Source organism: Schistocerca americana, chromosome 4 (genome assembly GCF_021461395.2).
Source record: "Schistocerca americana isolate TAMUIC-IGC-003095 chromosome 4, iqSchAmer2.1, whole genome shotgun sequence".
Taxonomy (NCBI): Eukaryota; Metazoa; Arthropoda; class Insecta; order Orthoptera; family Acrididae; genus Schistocerca; species Schistocerca americana.
Window position 1 is genome coordinate 716,187,107 of NC_060122.1, and position 20,378 is coordinate 716,207,484.

Genomic DNA, 20,378 nt, shown 5'->3' on the forward strand with positions numbered 1-20,378 from the left:
AAAGAACTTTGACAGATGAGTCCAAGAGGAGGATTTTTTTGGAATCATAAAGCAATTATCTTTCGAAAAAAAAAAACCAACAAAATATCTAGAACTGTTCCAGAGATACAGCATTTTAAATTTTTTTCCAAAATTCGCATATTCAAAATGGTATGCGCAGTGTTGTCTATGGAGGGCTGTATCTTAGAGCAGTAAGGTTTTTGGAGAAAGCAAAAAATGTGTGTTCCTTACTTAGTCCTACATTTTAACATACGCTAAATTCAATAACATCCGAGACTATGAAGGTAAGATTTTTTTTGTAGCCTGCTTCAATTGATATAGACTATGCCCCTTGTCTGTATCACAGAGTAGTAGTTCAGACATCAATCTCAGAAAGGCATTTGCCAAGAGAGTTATATGATTCTCTGTAGAAACTAAATTTTTATTTAACTCGCCAGTGTTGCTCAAAAATGATTGTTAAATGCTGTACATACATCTTATTTGTCAGTAACAGAAATATTTTTCCTATGAACTGGCTTTATATCGTTGACCTTGTGCAGCTGATCAGACACTTCCTTCACAACTGCCCATATGGTTTTAATTTTATCCCGTGAATCAGTTATTCTCTTTGCATTCCACATGCTCTTTGCCTTCCTAAAAAGATTTTTAAGCACCTTGCAATACTGTTTGTAATGAGCTGCTGTAGCTTGATTGTGACTACTTCTAACATTTTGATATAATTCCCACTGTGTTCCACATGATATCCTTATCCCACTAGTCAGCCACCTGGGCTACCTATTATTGCTAGTGCACGGTTTAGTACGTTCTAATGGAAAGTAACTCCAAAAAGAGCATGAAAAATATGTTTAGGAAAGCATTATATTTGTCATCTGTGTTATCGGCACTATAAACATCCTGCTGCTCTTGTTCCTTGATGAGTTAAAAAAAAAAAAAAAAAAACCTCTCTATTGCCATTGGATTAAATTTCCTACATAGTTTGTAATTATATGTGACATTTGTTTGAGTACAAAAGCCTTTTAGTGTTAAAATTTGTGCATCATGGTCTGAAAGGTCATTAACCCTTTTACTAACAGAATGCCCATCTAGTAATGAAGAATGAATAAAAATATTGTCTATGGCTGTGCTACTGTTCCCCTGGACCCTAGTTGAAAAATACACAATCTGCATCAGATCATATGACTAGTAGATCTACTAACATCCTTTCTCTTGCACAGTCACATTCAGAATTAATATTGAAGTCACCACATATAACCAATTTCTGGTACTTCCTATAAAGTTAATCAAGAACCCTCTCTAGCTTGAGTGGAAATGCTCTGAAGTCAAACCTCCGTAAGTGGTACTCATAGCCCATCCAAGTTACGGAACATCCCGGTGCGTCCCTATGCCACTCGCAACACCTTGCCACAGATGTCATAATCCCTGTGGAAGACCCTGATGCAAGACTTCCGCAATTCACCTATTGTGCACATCCTGTTGTAGTCCCATCACAGGCAAAATGCACAACGAGTATGTCTTGAAGGTGGGATTTGGAGAGACAGAGGAAGGCGATTCTGTTGGGTAGAAGGTGTGAGTACATTGGATTAGTGGAGACTGAGGCTGTGAGTATTAAAAGAACAAAGAATGTATTGCTTATATAACTCCTGTCTCTGTGCTTAAGAAAAGTTGGTGCTGGAGAGCAGATTCCAGGTGGCATGGATTGTAAAGCCGTCATGAACTTAAACCTGTGTGCTCAGCAGCATGTCGCACCATTGGGTGGTCAGCTTTGCTGTTGGGCATAGTTTGGTGGTGGGTGTTCATTCTTGTTGGCAACTGGTTGACCATCATGCCCATGTAAACTGCTATGAAGAAATTATTGCAGAGCTGAAACATGACAGGCCTACTTTGACACACGGCCTTGCCAGTGATCAGATAAGATAAACCTGTGATGGGACTACAGTAGGGCATGTGGGATAGATGTATTGTGGAAGTCTTGCATCAGGATCTTCCACAGGGATTATGACCTCTGTGGCAAGATGTTGGGAGTGGCAAAGGGATGGACCAGGATGTTGTGTCGATTGAATGGGCTGTGGAATATCACTTAAGGAGGTTTGAGAATGATCGTGGGTGGGATGTCCCTATTTTCCAAATTCGATGAAGATGGTCGAAGCCCTCTTGAAGAACATGGTTCAGTTGCTCCAGTCTGTGGTGACAATGGACGGTGGGCAGGGCGTTGCTTTGCAGCTAGTTCTTAGGAGGCAGTGGGAAAATGTTTGTGTATAGTGAAGCACACTTAAAGGTAGTAATAGTGCTATCAAGCATTCCTCTGACCCTCAGCCCCATCGTAAGACAGGAGCAGCAAAGGGTTGCAGAAAATGGTAGGCATTAAAATCCCAAAACAGGAAATTACTTTGAAATCCACAGACTGATCACCCTGTTGTACAACGTTCATTGATAAACAGTATAAAGGGGCTTGGTTTGGGTACAAAAGAGTGGAAGTTTTGAACACAAAGTTATCAGATATTATTTTGTGTCATATTCAGTCACATATACGCAAAACTGCATTTTGTGTATTACTTGTTGTTAGTTGCATAATAAAACTTAGTTCAAATTATGTGATAGAAATAATTTGTGACTTAATTTTGATTTCAATTTTTGAATAGACATATTGTCTTATGTTGTTCCCATTGATAGTATCTCATTTTGAAGAAGTGGAAATATACTTGCAGATGTAACTCTTAATTGCATGAAGAGCTGCAAAATTTATAAGTAAACTAAGAGGAATTAAAAATCTATTAATTCTGTTTTGTCATTATAAGTTAAAGAGTTTTCTCTTTATTATCGTCTCTTGTGAAACTCAATCACAGTATATCAGTTTTTACAAATTTTCTCTTACAGTTTGTGAACAGCAGTACATGTGTTGTGGCCACTTCAGGGGGCTCTGTCAGATGCTTTAGAGTTGATGTTAGATATCCACAGAGTGCAGACCTTAGGGAAGTTACATCATGGGAAAAACTTCATTTTCTACCGTAAGTTATATTGTTGTATAAAAAATAATTACATTATTTTGGAAGTTTTAGTTGTGTCTTGTCACTTAGTGAAAAGATGATTGTTTAAATTTAAAAAAATGGAGATGATATTTGCCAGCTTATTTTATTTACAGAAAGGTCCCTTGTGGCTTTGCAAGCCACAGCTACTTGGCCATAGGAAGAGTCAGTACATAATTTACGGACTGCTAATTGTAAAATTTATAAATGAAATAATTAAGAAAATATGAAGGAATTGTAAGAGTATATGAATGAACAACACAGTCCAGGGAAAAGTTCTCAAGCATTGTGACGAATTCTAGTAAGGAACAGTAGTGTGCTACAAGGAATCGTTTCAACTGGGATTTGAATACTTGGAGTTTGTCACTACACTTTTCCAGTTTTGTGGGAAGTGTATTAAAACTGTAACTAACTATAATAGTGTACATCTTTTGTAAAATGCTTAAGGCAGTTGTTATCCAAGTAAAATTTGCTTTTCCGTATAATATTCACTAAGTGAATGAAGCAGTTTCTTCTGAATGAGTCAATATAGCCAACAACAAATCAGACAGGTGTAAGTACAGGGATGGCAGAGTTGGAGAGACCTGAATAACAGCCTATATGAAGTTCCTGAGCTGACACTGCAGACTAGTGTGACCGAACTTACCTGAGCTAAGAATGTTCATGGTGAATGCAAATAGTTGGCACAAAATGTATAATTCCAAATAAAATAATAGTGTGTAAGTAAGCAAAGTAAATGCTCATTTGTGTTTCAATGTCAGAGGCAGTAGAGATCGTACTTATAGCTAAGACAGCAGCATTCAGTTACTGAACAAGATCTTGAGTGTGGCATTTCCAAGAAAGCCTAGCATCTACACTCAGTCATAATAAATTGAGACTTCTCTGACTATTAGACCAACTTTGGGCAATACATTTTCACTTTAACTGTGAAGTGTTTACCTAGTTCTGCCTCAGCTAATTTGCAGTTAGGTTGGGAATTTAAGCTGAGAGTGTACAGGATGATCAGCTGAGATCCCATGTCAGTTTGCTGTTCTTATATGCCACACTTATTTTTATCAGTTAATTTTGTCCCCACATGCAGAAATCTTGATGTTGAAAGCTCACAAGTCCAAACTCTTTCTTGGGTCTATGAAATGAGATATTACTTCTTCATAAAACTTCATATATTTGCTTAAATATTACATCCAGGAGCACTTCTTATAATGCTTTCTGTAGTTAATCATTAACATTCAATACATTGATACATCAGTCTTTTCATATCATAAGATAAAGATAGAATGATTTCTTTGAGTGTCCTCATTCACTGTTAAGAACTCAGGATTCTCTGGAGTGCTAAGTGTGTCTAAGAAGGGGCGTACCTCCGTGGAACAACTGCCAACCCAATGAGTGTTGTGTCGTGGAAACCAGGAACCAGTTATCAGATTGTAGAAACACGACATCTAGCTTCCCAGTTACATGCACATACAAATGAATTCTCACACAAAATTTGTATCTGCAGCTGACAAACATTATTTGATGGTAAAGGAGACATAGTAACCTATCACTTTCATGAAGTGGCCATATAAAAGATATAGCGTACAATGAGAAACATAAGCAATAACATTGAATAAAATATAAAAAACCATACATATTTTATTATTTTTTGTTGCTTACATTTCTAGTTGTATGCTACATCTTTTTCATTTAGCTCATTTGAAACCATCTTAATGTTAAAACAAACAAGAATTTTTGAACAATAATAGACTTTTCATAAAGAGAGAAGTTTCGTTATAAGTGTAGAACATGTTTGCCTCATCCTATAAAGCTTTTATGTGATACGTATCTCAGACAACGACATGTCCGTTGTTTTTGGACACTAAGGCCCAACTACGTCTCACATGAGCAGCAGTCTAACTGGGTCCGGGAGGGGGAGAAATATCAGGGAGGGTGTGGGGAAAATGCTAGTGCTTCATGTGGGAGAGAGCAGGGACTTCGTGGGGACAGGATAGGCCTGACAGGTGCAGCATTGGGATGGTGTGTGGGGGGGGGGGGGGGGATAAAGACAAAGTAAAGGACTATGTAGATGCATTGATGGCATAGTAAACATGTGTAGCATTGGAATGGGGGAAGGGAGGGGATAGATAGGTGGGAGACAGTGACTAATGAAGGGGGTTTATGGGAACAAGGGATATGATGTTGTAGGAAGAGTTCCCGTCTGCACAGTTCAAAAAAGCTGGTGTTTGTGGGAAGAATTAAGATGGCACAGGCTGTGAAGCAGCCAGTGGCACAGTGGTTGCAGCTTCGTACTGCACCTTCGTTTATTAAGCTGATTGTAATGATCCGATTGGTATTTTAGGTATAAAAGTTATTGCAATTTTAATTTCTGCTTCTCTTTTGAAACAAAATACGTAAATCTTCGGTATTAGAAGCAGACCAATATTAAAAGAAAAAGAAGAAAAAAGACAGTTATTAACTTAATTGGAAAGCTCTAGGTCTCGGCTGGATGATGTGCAATTGAGTTTTTACTTAGTCTGAAGATAAATTAAATAAAAAATTGTCAACTAACTTATTATCACAATAACAGTAATTGGCAGATTTTCAACTTTGTGCTGTAATTGATTGGGGCTGTATTTTCATTTCATGTGTGAGGATTGTTTCCACATCTAATTTTCTGAAACTAAATACAATGTAGCAGAGTGTGGCTTGCTAGGTGCTGTATAAAGGACTGTTCTGCACATGGCTAAAAGATGACACTTTTATTAAAAACTGAATATTTACACCAAAGGGCCATGGATTAGTCTCACAAATTAACTGTTCTTGCGAAAGGTCACTTGGTAAATTCTACAGTGCTAAGAATGACACAATCTTACACTACATCCACAACATAGTCACTTTCTCTGTCAACAGTGCCTTCCCCTGCTGCACCTCTCAGTGTACCCTCAGAAATGCCCACTGATATGTGCCCCCCTCCCCCTCACCCTTCCCTCTCAGGCTTCTGCCACATCCTTGTTGGGAGCATTGGCTCTCCACCTGCTGGGGACACAAGGCCTATCCCTCAGCTGGTGGCACATCATCATCCTCTAGCTTCTGTAGTTAGGAAGAGGTCCCTTGGAACTCTTCTTCACGGTTGCTGCCGGTCCACAGCCAGATGCCATCCAGTGGCCGAAGGAACCATAGGCTGCTGGCTGTTGGACTTCTCATTCTTCCTCTGTACCTGAAACCAATTCAGGGAAACCTTCTCAGTCCTCGTCTTCTAAGGAGACAAAGGACAAAAAGAAGTCCTCTAAGGGGAAGAAACTCCAGTGGCCTGCATGCCAGTGGACTCTGCACATATTCCTTCTGTGCCCAAGATGTAGAACCCAGTGGTCCTGTGGCACCAGGTCTCCCCAGGCAGTGTGCCATAGAACCACATTAGTGCATCTCCCGACATCTCAACTGGTGGCAGTTCATGACCCTGGGTCATAAATGGCCCCTCCCTCCCCCTTCCCCCTTGTCGCTTTATGTGCCTTCAATATTCAGTCAGTCTTACCCTCCAGAGGAATTGTAACAGATTTTTCTACCACCTGGCTGAATTATGGCACTTTTAAGCGCATAACCTGGATTCTGTATTGCCATCCAGGAAGTGTGATTTCCAACAACTTGGACGCCTGCCCCTCATATGGCTACCAAGGTTACTTTAAGAATCATACCGACTATGAGAAGACACCACCTGGACTTCGTACACAAGTGTTGGACTCTGTGTACAGTGACCTTGTGCCACATGATACTCCATTTTGGACTGTGGCTGTTCAGTTAACTTTTATCTCCCTCCCGATGATGTCGTGTCTCAGCCCCCCCCCTCCCCCCCCCCCCCCAGTCATTCCTAGTGTTGGGCGACTTCAGTGCCCACAACCCTTCGTGGTATGGAACAATGATCACTGGCCGTAGTAAAGACACCGAAACTTTACTGGCACAACTCGATCTTTGCCTCCTGTACTCTGGGGCCCACACACAGTTCAGCGTTGCACACGAGACTTATTCAGCCATTGATCTGACCTTTTGCAGCCCTGGTCTGCTACCATCTATCCACTGGAGGTCCCACAAAGACCTGTATGATAGTGACCATCACCCGATCTCCCTGGCCCTCCATCAGTTTTATTTCCCGGGATGCCCAAACAGATGGGTTCTACGTAATGCTGACTGGGATGGGTTCACCTCTGCTGTCATCCTTAGCTCCCCATCGCAAGGCAGTATCGATGCGACATACAGCGGCAGCCATTCTTTTGGCAACCAACCAAGCATCCCCTCTTCCTTGGGAACCCCGCCCACGTCGGAAGACATTACCCTAATAGACGCCAGAGATTGCTGTGGCCATTGGAGGTCATAGGTGGACTCTCCAATGTCATAATCAGCACCCTTCACTGGAGCACCTGACTACTATAAATGACTCCATGCCTGTGTTCACTACCTCATAAAATGACGAAAGAAATAATTCTGCGAATGGAACGTATCCATCTTTGGAACACATACCTCTGCATCACAGGTAACAGCATCTGAGGACTATCATCTTGCCTTTTGCCTCATAATACAGTGGGGGGAGTGAATGCACTTATCTTTCACTACCTGTCTCCTGGAGCCATATAATGCTTCATTCAGTGAAAGGGAACTCTCCAGTGCCCTATCCTATTGTCCTGATATGGCCCCAGGGCCATACCACATTCACAACCAAAATTGCTGAAACGTCTCTTAGAGGATTGCCAGCATCACAATGTTACCCTCTTTAATGGAATCTGAAATGGTGTTTAGTTTGCATCTCAGTGTTGAGAAACCACGATAGTTTTCTTACCTGGTTTCAGAGGCGAAACTATTGTGCTTTGAGGTGGACAGTTATCACCCAGTCAACATTACCTGTATTCTCTGTAAGTTGCTCGAACACATGGTGAGCAAGCGGTTGTGTTGGCTCCTTGAGTCTTGGAGCCTTGGAGCCTTTTGGCTACATCTCAGGGCGGTTTTCACAAAGGCTGCCCCACTGCTGATAATTTGGTTCTCCTGGAGTCCACTATCTGGACAGCCTTTGCATGTTATCAGCGCCTCATTGCTGTCTTTTTCGATCCACAGAAGGCTTATGACAAGAATGTAGTGTCACCACATCCTTACTATTTTACATGAGTGGGGTCTCCAGGTTCCACTCCCAGTTTTTGTCAAGAACTTCTTGTCACACCATACATTCAGAGTTGAAGTGGGCACTTCACTCAGTACCACCATATCCAAGAGACCAGGGTTCTGCAGGGCTCTGTACTGAGTGTCCCCCTCTTCCTGGTGGCTATCAATGGTCTAGCGGCAGCTGTGGGGTCTTTGGTATTGCTCTCCTTATATGCCAACTATTTTTTTCTTTTATTATTGCTTCTTTAGTGTGGTTGTTGCTGAACATCACCTAGAGGACACCATATGAAAGGTACCATCATGGACTCTCATCCATTGGTTTCAGTTTTCTGCTGCCAAGACTCACGTCATGCACTTCTGTCGCCGCTGTCATGCTGCCAGCCCACACCCAGAGCTTTACCTAGATGATCATTTACTTCTTGAAGTTGAGATGCACCACTTTCTGAGACTAGTCTTCAATTCTCAGCTGATGTGGCTTCCCCACCTTCATCAACTTAAGCGAAAGTGCTGGCGGCACCTCAATACATGTCACTGCTTGAAGTAACACTAGCTGGGGTGCAGATTGCTGTATCCTTTGGCAGCTCTACAAAGCCCTGATTCTGTTCTGTCTGGATTATGAAAGTCTCGCGTATGGTTCAGCATCACCCTCAGAATTGCAGATACTGGGTTCCATTCACCATTGTGGGGTCCAGCTTGTGACAGGAGCCTTCTGGACAACCTGCTAGTCGAGACTGGAGACCCTCCATTACCTATCAGACAACAACAGCTGCTGCTGAATTATGCTATATATGTTTGTAGCTTCCCTAAACATCACAACTACTATGTCCTTTTTCCCTGGAAGGGAGCTCCACCTCCAACAACAGCGACCCACAATTGGGTTACAATTGCTGCATGCCTCCAGTGTGTCAATACGGAACTGCTGTTTCCTACACTGTCGCCTCTGGTCAGGGAGTCATTGTGTCTGCCCTCATGGCTTGGTGCCCTGACCTCGGATTTGCCTTGAAGTCTCCTTTGAGCCAAAAGATTCCATTGACCTGATGATTTTTTGCCACCTGTGCTTGGCTGTCCTGAAGATCTGGTTTTGGAAGCAGTATTCACCAATGGCTCAACAGTCGATGGACGAACGGGCTTTGCATACACAAATGCACAGTGTAGTGAAGTCCACTCTATGCTTAACAGCTGCAGTGTCTTCACTGCTGAATTTCTGGCCATTAAATTAGCCCTTAGCCGTGTTCTTTCTTGCACTGACAAGACTATCCTACTCTGTAGTGACTCCCTTAGCAGCCTTCAGGCTATAGAACCCTCAGGGGCACAGCATTCATCTGCTGAGTACAGGCTTGGTGACCCTGGGGTTCCTAAGCTGGGGATTGGTATGTGCCGCCAGTCTCGTGTTACTGTAAGCTCTGGGCATGCTTCAATGACCACTGTATGGTGCAGCAGTGGAATGTTGTGTGTCACAGGGAATGGGGATCTTGGCTTGACTGCCCAGATCACGAGGATGGTAAAAACCTCTATAAGGGCAACCTCTGGCGAACCTGCCACACCTGAGTTGTGTAAGGCTTACTCAGGCACACGGGGCTGTGGGGTGTACTGGTAATGTACATCAGTTGAATCATAGTAACAGGGCTCAAGGAGCCATAAATCAAAATGTGATTTTGGTCATTAAGAGGAAGGAAAAAGTGTCCCCCTTCTGTATCCATAAAGGCTTAGAAGGACTTGGTGAGATGGACTGTCCATCTCCAGCAGTGTACGTTAACTGCTCTGGGAGTCACTCAGTTTGGAGCTGAGACTGCCCTGTTTTTGCAGAGGAATGGAAAATTCAGGAACTAAGTCACCAAGCGGATCCCATTCGCTGAAGCCCAAAACCTCCCGTCTTCATTTCTTATGCTTCCATAGTGCAAAAACCTGTTCTTAATGTCGACGGCTTGACGCAGACATCGTCCACTGTACAACTAGCCACTACCAGCACCTGCTCTTGTATGTGTACATGCCAATGCAAAGTGAGTAAGGATAAAGCAATCCAAGCAGCCATCACAGAAAATACCAACAGTTCCGTAATGGGTGTCAAGAAGGCATATGACAAGCTGACTGCCTCTCAACGCCCTTGTTCCCCCTCATCCTTGAAGGAACAGGGTGCAGGGAAAGGTTCACGACGTTCAGGTCAAAAGCAGGTCCCGAGCACTGTCAGACATCATTCTTTCACATCTGACTGATGAGGACATTATAGAGTTGGATGCCTTGGATCCGTGCAGCCTCTCCACTCCCCCTCACTCTACAAGTGCTTCACCTCCGCAGTACAAAGATAAGGGGTAAATTAAAACCACATTGATGAAATAGCTCCCATCCTACTGTGGAACTTGCAGGGTTTCAGAACGCATGTGGAGGAACTCTGTCTCTTATCTCAGGGTAGACCACTGTGTCTGTGACTCCAGGAGACTCATTTCCATCAATCATACACCCCTGAGCTACAAGGCTATGTACTCCACAAAAAGAACAACCTGAGTCTAGAGAGAGCTAGAGGAGGCATAGGTACTTTCATGAGTATCGACTACCACTCCTTGCCTGTAACTTACAGTAACTTTACAAGCAGTTTCTGTATCAGTGCACATGCCTGATCTGTTGACAATATGTTCCATTTACTTGCCCCCACATGGTGCACTTGATGAAGGAAACCTAACTAACCTTATTACACAGCTCCCCCCACACCTTCATCTTCTGTGGTGATTTTAATGCACACAATGTGCTTTGGGACTTTGCAACTACCTGTCCAAGGGGTAGAGCAATTGAGAGGCTTCTCGTGTCATCGTACTCATACTTGCTGAATGCGTGATATAGCACTCACTTCTGCTCAGCAACTGGGCCGTTCTCTGCCACTGATATGTTGCTTTGCTCTCCAGCTCTTGCTAACACTGCTTAATGGGAAGTGGTCGATACTTGCACGAAAGTGATCTCTGGATTCACCTGCCAGGTTGGGTGAAACTCAAAAGGAAACTGCTGCGATAGGTGCTCGGTAGAGCTGACTGGACACTTTATAGCCATTTGGTCCAGTTCGAACATTGTGCAAATGTCAGGACATGGGTGTATTATATTACCAAAATGATCCACCATGCTGCTGCAGCATCCATTCCACAGTCCACGGGACAACAGAAGAGGTAGTAGCTTGTCCCTTGGCGGAGCGCCGAATGCCATTCTGCAATCAGGACCAGGCGTGCGGCTCTGCGTAGGTTCAAGGGTCGGCCAACTGCAGAGAATCTTGCAGCCTTTTGGGTGGTGAGGGCAAAGTGTTGCCAAATTGTTCGAGAGAGCAAGAAGAGGTTGTGGCAACAATTCCTGAGTACCATTAATCATTTCACCAATAGTTCTGTTGTGTGGGAGAGCATCAGACTACGGCGACTTATTTTGCCACAGTTACTGCAACAGCAGCCAGGTTCCAGGTTTCCAGCACCATAGAGTGGTTGGTGAGAGGTGTAGTTTGGACTTTTGCTCCACCACTGATGAAGATTATGACTGCCCATTTTCCTTGTTGGAGCTGCATTCTGCATTGTCTACGGCTCGTAGAGACATCCCCCTGTCACGACAAGATCCATTACAGTATGCTGCGGCACCTCACAAGGCTAAACAAAGATATCCTCCTTGCACTTCTTAATGCCATTTGGGTGTCGGGCCACTTTCCTGACTTGTGGCGTGAGGCAATTTTAATTCCTCTTTTAAAACTTGGGAAAGACAGTACATGCCCTAGTAGTTACTGTAGTGTTGCCCTCACTAGCTGCCAGGGGAAGACCTTGGAGCAGATGGTCAACTGCCACCTTGTCTTGATCTTAGAATCCAGGCAACTCCTTACTCACTTTCATTGTGGGTTTAGGAGGTATCGCACCACCTGTGATAACCTTGCCTTCCTGGAGGTGGCTATACAACAGGATTTCCTATGCCGGCATCACCTTCTAGGGTTTTCTTTTCACAGAGAGGCATCTTATTCTGGAACTGCTTCACAAATGGGCATTTTGTGGTTGTCTTCCTGTCACCACAATATTTTAGATACCGAGTTGGTGAAGTCCTATCTGATCGTATTGAGCAGGAGAACGGTGTCCTTCAAGATAGCGTTTTAAGTGTGACTGTCTTTGTCATTGCTATTAATAGCATTATGTCCATAGTGAAAAGTCCTGTCCAGTTTCAAATAACTCTTCGACATTTCGATGAATGTCAAGTTTTCCACCTGTCGGTGTCTGTTCTTTTTAACCATTCTCGTTCCATTTTAAATTTTCCTGAGTTGAGGATGAGGGACCCTGTCCTTACTTTTAAATACAGAGTGAGGTTTCTTGACAGCATATTTGACTCTAAGCTTATGTGGTTACCAGATCTTAATGACCATTTAAGGCTTTAAGTATTGTAAAATGTCTTAGCCACAGTACATAGGGAGCAGGGAGCAGACAGGACTTGTCTGCTACAGTTTTACAGGCATTTGTGTGATCTCAGTTTGATTATGGGTGCATGGTGTTTGGGTCTGCGAGACCCTCTTATTTAAAGATGTTGGATGTGGTGCACCGTGAAGGGATTCAGTTGGCCACTGGGGCATTCAGAACAAGCCCTGTACCAAGCGTCTGTGCAGAGGCTGGTGGACCACCACTTCACGTCAGATGACTGCTACTTACGATGTTGCGAGGAATGTCCACACCATTCACATCCGCCTACCATATCGTCGCTCAGCCTCCACTGGAAAGGCTTTTTCGTAACAGGCAATGAGGCTCTTTAGGATGGATTGATTGTTTGCTTGATTGGTTTTAACAGGGAAGCTAAAACAGCTTAGGTCTGACCTGCCACTGCCCGCACCGATACTAGGTTTTTTGTACGATATTGCTCCCTGTATATCTAGTAAAGCCAACCAGTGCCCTTAAATAGTGCAAGGAGTCCCTCTGCCAGTTTTTTGTTAGACACAGTTTCTTCCGGTCTGGTTGTCCCGAAGATTCTGTATCCTTTACTCTCCAATGCCATGCATTCGAAGATTAGGTGTGATGCAGTTTCTTAACCCTCGTCACTGATCCTACATTTAGGGTCCTCTTCCGTTATACCCATTGTGTGTAGACGTTTTTTGACATTCCCATGGTCGGTCATCAGTCCAGTCATGTGTTTGATCTCTTTCCTGTTCAGTCCCAGGATTACAGAGCTTTTTTTAGAACATGGCTTGGGCATCATTACCTTACCACAGGCTTGTTCAAACTGTGCCCCCGGTGCGCCAGTACCCGCGATCGCCCGCAGCCAATGCCCCGGGCGAATTCATATGTTGTTGCAGTGGGCGGGCCGTGTTGCTCAGTTGGCCGTGCGGACTGCCCACCGCGCCGTGCCCCTGTATGCGCCAGCAGCGGTCAAAAACAACACAAAAGCCGTTAGTCAACAGACGTAAGGCTACAGGTGGATCGAGATGGATGATCAACAGCAGCAGACAAAAAGAAAGAGGAGCGGCGCGTCCGCACTATTTAAACCCGAGTGGGAAAATAATTTCCTTCGTACTGCTGTCAAAAATCATGCCAAATGTTTAGTATGACATCGGAACCTCATGTATTTAAACAAGTACTCGATTGAACGGCACTGTAATACCTGTCACAAAGATCAGTTTGAAAATTTGTCGCAAGAGGAACACCTGTCAAAGCTTGAAGAACTGAAAGAAAATTTCAAGCAGCATTACAGTGAAGTAAGCGTTTCCTATCGTATGACTCTTTATAATTTATAAAGATGGTAAATAAAACTATATTTTATAATCTGTCACTTAGCAATGTACCAGTTATCGAATATCAGATTGTCAGCAACAAGGAACATTTCCTTTTGGTTAATTTTTATAGTTGGGTTGCATTAAATCGCTTCGCACAGACATAGGAAAAAGTTTCAGGTGCGCTATTTTTTGCCACTTTCTGAAAAGCCGTCACAAACGCTCTCTCGGGCAGCAAAGTGTCATTAAGAGTCATTCATTGTTTTTGTATATTTGTGTTTTTATGGATGGGAAACCATATGTTGCAGTTTGATCTAGGTCTTAAATTAATTAAAACGCAGATATTCCAATATATAAAAATTTATTTTGCGACCACATTTCGCTGTCCTGGATAGCGTCTAAGGCCGCTTTTCGGCGGAACTGGGGGAAAACACACCTAAAACCAATCTTTTTTTGTTAGTTTTTTTATTTGAATTTCAATGAATGAAACCATTGTTAAAATGATAAGTGTTTTAAACAGGATTTTACAAAATTAATTGTATGTTCTTTTTTTGCCATGGCAGGAGCAGGAAACAGGTTGGCAAAGTTTGCGCGCAAGTTACTAATGCTCGCTGAGAATTGCGAAAGCAGGGAAACCCTTTTTGGCTGGGAATGTCATCGAGGATTGCCTGGTCGACTCGGCTTGTATTTGTCCAGCAGACCTCACGGAAAAATTTGAAAAAATAACTCTTTTTCCTCAAATTGTTGCTCGCCCAGTCGAAGATATGGCCTCAGATATGGAACAGCAATTAATGGAGAGAACGGCAAACTTTATTTCGTTTTCTATCGCTCTTGACGAGTCCACGGAGGTTGCAGACATATCTCACCTCGTCATATTCATTCGAGGTGTCGACGACAATCTGCATGGCACCGAAGAATTTATCAACCTTATACCATTAAAAGACACAACCATGGGTTTGGATATTTTTCTAGCTGTGGAAAACATTTTAGAGTCAGTGGGTTTAAAATGGGAACGCCTGACCAGTGTGACAACGGATGGAGCTCCTGCGCTACGAGGGATACGCACTGGATTTCTGAGTTTTGTTAGGTCAAAAATGGATGAAGTCGGCTGTTCCTTATATGCGGCAGTCCATTGACTGATACACCAGGAGGCAATTTGTGCGAAGATTGTCAAGATAAAAAATGTTATGGACACAGTTCTTCGAACGGTTAATTATCTTTGATTGCATGGTCTCACACATCGTCAATTTAAAGAATTTCTAGCTGATATCGAAGCGGAATACCCCGACATCCCCTACCATGCCAAAGTAAGATGGCTGAGCAGAGGAAAAGTGCTTCATCGGTTTTTCTCCTTGAGGGGTGAAATAAATACCTCTTTGGAAACGAAAGGATGTCCAGGAGAATTACTTTGTGATCTTATGTGGGTGGCGAATTTGGCTTTCTTGAGTGATCTTAGTGGTCATTTAAATACTTTGAACTTTTCACTCCAAGGCGAAAATTACTCTGTTGTTGATTTAGTGCAGACAATTCAAGCATTTCAAAAAAATCTTATTTTGTGGGAAAAACAGTTGTGCGAGAAGAATTGTGGTCACTTTCCCGCACTAGACAGTGTTAAGGAAGATGTAGGTTTTTCAGATTATGTTCAAATCATTTTCGAATTACAAGAACAGTTTGAAAACAGATTTTTGGAGATAAGTGAGCTTCAACCAGCCTTAGATATATTTGTTCGCCCGTTTTTTTTGTGAGGACGTCTCACAAGTGCTTCAACTAGAGCTGATTGACCTGCAGTGCGATATCCGCATGAAGGACCGCTTTCTTAGTGTAAAACTCTGGATGACTTTTATAGCTGTCTTCCACGAGAGAAATATCCTCTTTTGCACAAGCACGTGGCCGAAGTTCTCTCAATGTTTGGTTCCACATATATTTGTGAGCGTTTTTTCTCTCTGTTAAAGCTTGCTAAAACTAAGAACCGTTCATTCGTTGGCGATAAAAATTTGACTAATTCTTTGAGGTTAGCAGTCTCACGGAATATTCTACCAAACCTAGGCAAAATCGTTTCCTTGAAAAACATATAAAATGTTAATCGTCTTCTTTAACAATGTTGACTGAAGGAATTAAAGAGCTTTATGACGTTAATTCTATTTTCAAACTTGGTCAGTTAAAATTATTGCGCACAAAACAGCAAACTAAGCATCTGATTTCTAAACTCTGAAAAGGGCTGCAAAAAGCTGTAGCACGAAGTACAACAAAAATATTTACTTGTAACTACTAACAGTGAGAATTAGATTCTATATCCCTTACGTAAAATTATTACTAAAATAGAATATTTATGAGTCTAGTTCATTTAAGAAACTGATATATTTTTCAGAAGACGCCTATTGTTCATATGACGAGTGTGCATGTGCAGTACTAGTAGAATCAACCTATGGGTCAGAATACTACTAAGTTGTTCTTCGATTCGTGTTTTGGATATAGTTTTCTAAAGCCTTGCGTAATAATTCTGCCACACGAACACTGGTTCTTATCTAAACAGTAAATGGTTTGCTTGTTTTACTGCTCATGGACCACTTTTACAGAGTTGCACTTCCTCTGTTACTTTGTTTACGTTGGATCTGACTGCGGGACAGTCCAGCGCAGGGCAGTGCTGTGCGGGGCGCGGGCACAATTCGTGGATGAGCCTGCCTTACCATGTTTTTGTTTATGGACCTTGGTCCAATATCCTACGTGCTGCTTCCTAAGCCAGTTCCGTAGTTCTAATTTGATCATAGCCTTGGCGATTGTCAGGACAGCAAACTAAGCATCTGATTTCTAAACTCTGAAAAGGGCTGCAAAAAGCTGTAGCACGAAGTTGTTGCCCCCATCCTAGCCAATCTATCGGCTTGTTCATTGCCACAGATCCCTGAGTGGCCAGGGACCCACACTAGGTTTACCCTATTGCTTCCCCCCTAGCTCCACCAGAGCCCTGTGGCAATCTGCAACAATCTTAGATCTTGTTGCAGGAGTTGCCAATGATGTCAGGGCTGCCTGGTTGTCTGATTAGATGTAGATGCTACGGTCATTGTAGCACCTACGCATATTCTCCTCCACACTTGCCCTGATTGTAGTAATTTCAGCTTGGAATACAGAGGCCAGTTTCCCATACTCCCGTACGCCCCTGCCCCAATGCCTTGGTCTGTTTTCGACCCATCGGTGAACCAAACTATGTCCCCCATACAGTGTCGAACTGTTTTTTCCCACTGCTACCTACTTCCAATTATTATGTTGTAAGGTTTATCGTAGCAGTTGGGAGTTATTATTTAGTCAGCAGGCATTTCCCCAGCCATTCCCATATTTACCTCACTCACTATGTTAGTGTGTGATTCTGGATATCTGAATGAGACCCAGTTTTTGCCAGTTTTAAGTCTGTGTGCCCCAGCTGCTTCCTCCATCTTGACCCAAAGGTGGAGTGGAGGCATATCCAGGATAGCATGGCTTCCTTTCCAGCAGTTGGTATGCTGCAATTCTGCCCATTATGGCTAAGCAGGCCAGTCTCTGCACCTCAGCAAGCTCCTTAGCAGCAACCCACTGTTCTACCTTCTTCCACCACACTACGGCCCCATAGGAAATCCTAGGTCTAACCACTGTGGTGTATATCCAGTGCGTACCCCAGGGGCTTAGGCCCCAGTTTTTGCCACGAGCCCTCCTAGTACTCACTAGACTACTTTTTGCTTTGGAGCAGATACTCTTTGCCCTGGAACAGATACTTTTAATTTTAGGGGTCCAAGTTAGGTTCTCATCCAAGGTTACCCCTAGATATTTCACTATCCCCTTCACAGGTAGAGTTTCATCGAAGAGCTTTAGATTCCAACTTGCATACTGAATATGTCTCTTCAGAAATGGCACCACAACTGTCTTCTTAGGATTAACTCTCAAATCCTGCTTAATGCACCATTTTTACACATTGTCCAATCCTCCTTGTGCCATATTCCTGTGTCAGTGAATTTGCCAAGTATTACTATGACAAGGTCATATGCATATCCTTGGCAGAAGCATTGTCTAGAATTTAATTCCTCAATGAGTTCGTTCACCACTAGAATCCACAATAGCGGAAACAAAACTCCTCCTTGTGGGCAGCCTCTAGTGGTGTTAATTACCATCTTTTCGTTTATCATGGTAGCCTCTACCTTCCTTCCATTAAGCATAGCCCTGGTCCACCTACATATAGTGGTCCCCAGGTAATGCACCTCTGCTACCCTTACCATGGAATCGAAGGTTGTGTTACTGAAGGCCCCATCGATATCCAGGAAGATGCAGAGGGCTATTTCTTGGAAGTGAAGTGCTTTCTCCACCTTCCCAATGAGTTAGTGGAGAGCTGTCTCTTATGATTTACCTGGTTGATATGCATGTTGGTTTGAATGTGGAGGGACCCTACTTAGCCTCCTCTCCCCAACATATACATTAACCAGTTTTTCCAATGTTTTGAGAATGACAGACTGATTGGTCTCATATCCTTGGCCTTGGTATGATCAATTCTCCCTGGCTTTGGAATGAAGACAACCTTCACTTCCCTCCAAGCATTGGGAATGATTCCTACTGCTAGGCTAACCCTGAATGGCCTGCATAGGACTCTTATGAGCTTTCCTCCAGCCTGTTACAGAAGAGCTGGAAAAATTCCATTTGGGCCAGGTTACTTGAATGGTTGGAATGTCCCCACCGCCCATTGGATTTTATTAAAGTCCACACACTCTTTGGCTGATTCCCAGTCCTCTCTTAGAGTGCCTGAGAACTGTTGTCTCTCTGGGGTCACATACTGGTCTGTGTTGTCTGGCAGAGCATATTGAGGAAAGTGAGTTTTGAGGAGCAATTTCAGCATCTCATGTGCTGTCTTTGTGTATTCCTGATCCTCCTTCCTCAACATACCTCCTGGATTGGTTGGTACTCTGTTGAGAATCTTTTGAAGTCTGGCTTGTGCAGCTGTGCCCTCCACTTCCTCACAGAATGCCTTCCAGGATGCCTGCTTTGCTTGTCTGATTGCAAGATTGTAATTGACAAGGGCTTCAGGACATTTAGCCCATTGTCCTTTACGTCTCGCAATATTAAACAATCTCTGTACCTGTTTTCTTTGCATTTCCAGTATCTTATTGCACCAAGGAACACTCCTATTTGTGCACTTCCTGGTGATTGTGCAGTTGTCCTGATATGTCATTATGGCAGAGGTAACAGCCTCTGCTACTTCCTCAAATTCTGCTGGATTCCTTACCGAGGTTTTAATGTCCGATAAGCCTAAGTCGAGGTCCCTCCTATATGTCTCCCAGTCTGTTTCCCTGGGATTCCTATAGGTCATGGTCTGTCTGATTCCCATTTCAACCTTAAATTTGATGTACATGTGGTCTGATGATGATGGCTCCAACACCACATGCCATTATTTGATACAGCTACCCATTGTCATGGAACCAAAGGCTATGTCAATTACTTCTTCCCTTCTGCTATTCCTGAATGTCGGTTCATTGCCCGTATTCATGACCTGTAAGTTGTTAGCTAAGAGAAATTCAAGAAGGTACTCACCTCTACTGTTGGTGTCCTTGCTGCCCCACACTAGAATGTGGGCATTGGCATCGCATCCCACAAGCAGTTGATCACCTTGCCTATGGCGAATCTCTACCGAAGTAATTCTACTCAGGGTCTTCAACCATATCTCTCTCAAAGATGTTTTCCATTTGCAATGCCGAGATAGTATTATTGTCACAATCCTTAAGCCAGGCAAAAACAGTCTCTCATCTACCAAACGATTAGCCTCACCAATGTGCTCTGAAAACTGGTTGAAGGGATGGTTGCCTGCAGGTTATGGTGGGTTCTTGGGTCTTGGAGTCGTGGTTCCCTTAACAGTGTGATTTTCCTGAGGTATGACCCACAACTGACCATCTGGTCTGGGTGGAAACTGCAATCTGCAGTCTTTTTCATCTACGTGAGGCATATGACACTGCTTGGTGCCATCACATTTTGCTTACCCTCCATTACTGGGGCGTTCGAGGCTTCCTACTAAATTTTGTCAGTTTTCATCACACTGTTTGTTTCTAGACAGGTCCAAGAGACCATTATCCCCTAGGAATGTGACCTGAATATCTGTCTCTTCATCAGTGCCTTTAATGGGCTAGTGACCTCACCTGTTGGCAATCCTTGTGCTGTATGTCAACGACTTTTCAATTTCATACAGCTCCCACTCAGTAACTAGCCTCAGCTGAACAGCAGCTCCAAGGTGCCATCCAACAAGCCTCTTCTTGGACCTTTCCCCTTGGTTTCCACTTCTCTTCTGCAAAAATATGGGTCATGCATCTCTGTCACCGTGCCATTATCCATCCTGAACCAGAATTCTACATGGTAACCCTGCACTTGGAAGTTGATGCACAGTCTCATTTTTGGGCATTACTTTTGATAAAAAGTTAACTTAATTGCCCTATATTCATCAACTAAAGATTAATTGAATGCAGAAGCTTAATGTTCACTGCTTTTTTGCCCACACCTCTTCCGGTGTGGATCGCGTTACTTTTCTCCAT

At 43.2% G+C, this 20,378-nt stretch overlaps 1 protein-coding gene across 1 annotated transcript in view; it reads left to right on the plus strand.

The window, feature by feature from the left end:
* Positions 1–20,378, plus strand: part of LOC124613950 (nucleoporin Nup43) — a 202,703-nt gene that overhangs the window by 59,313 nt on the left and 123,012 nt on the right. Inside the window, exon 3 of the mRNA XM_047142718.1 lies at positions 2,875–3,005. Within this exon, the coding sequence (XP_046998674.1) occupies positions 2,875–3,005 (131 nt within the window). The remainder of the gene's footprint in view (positions 1–2,874; positions 3,006–20,378) is intronic.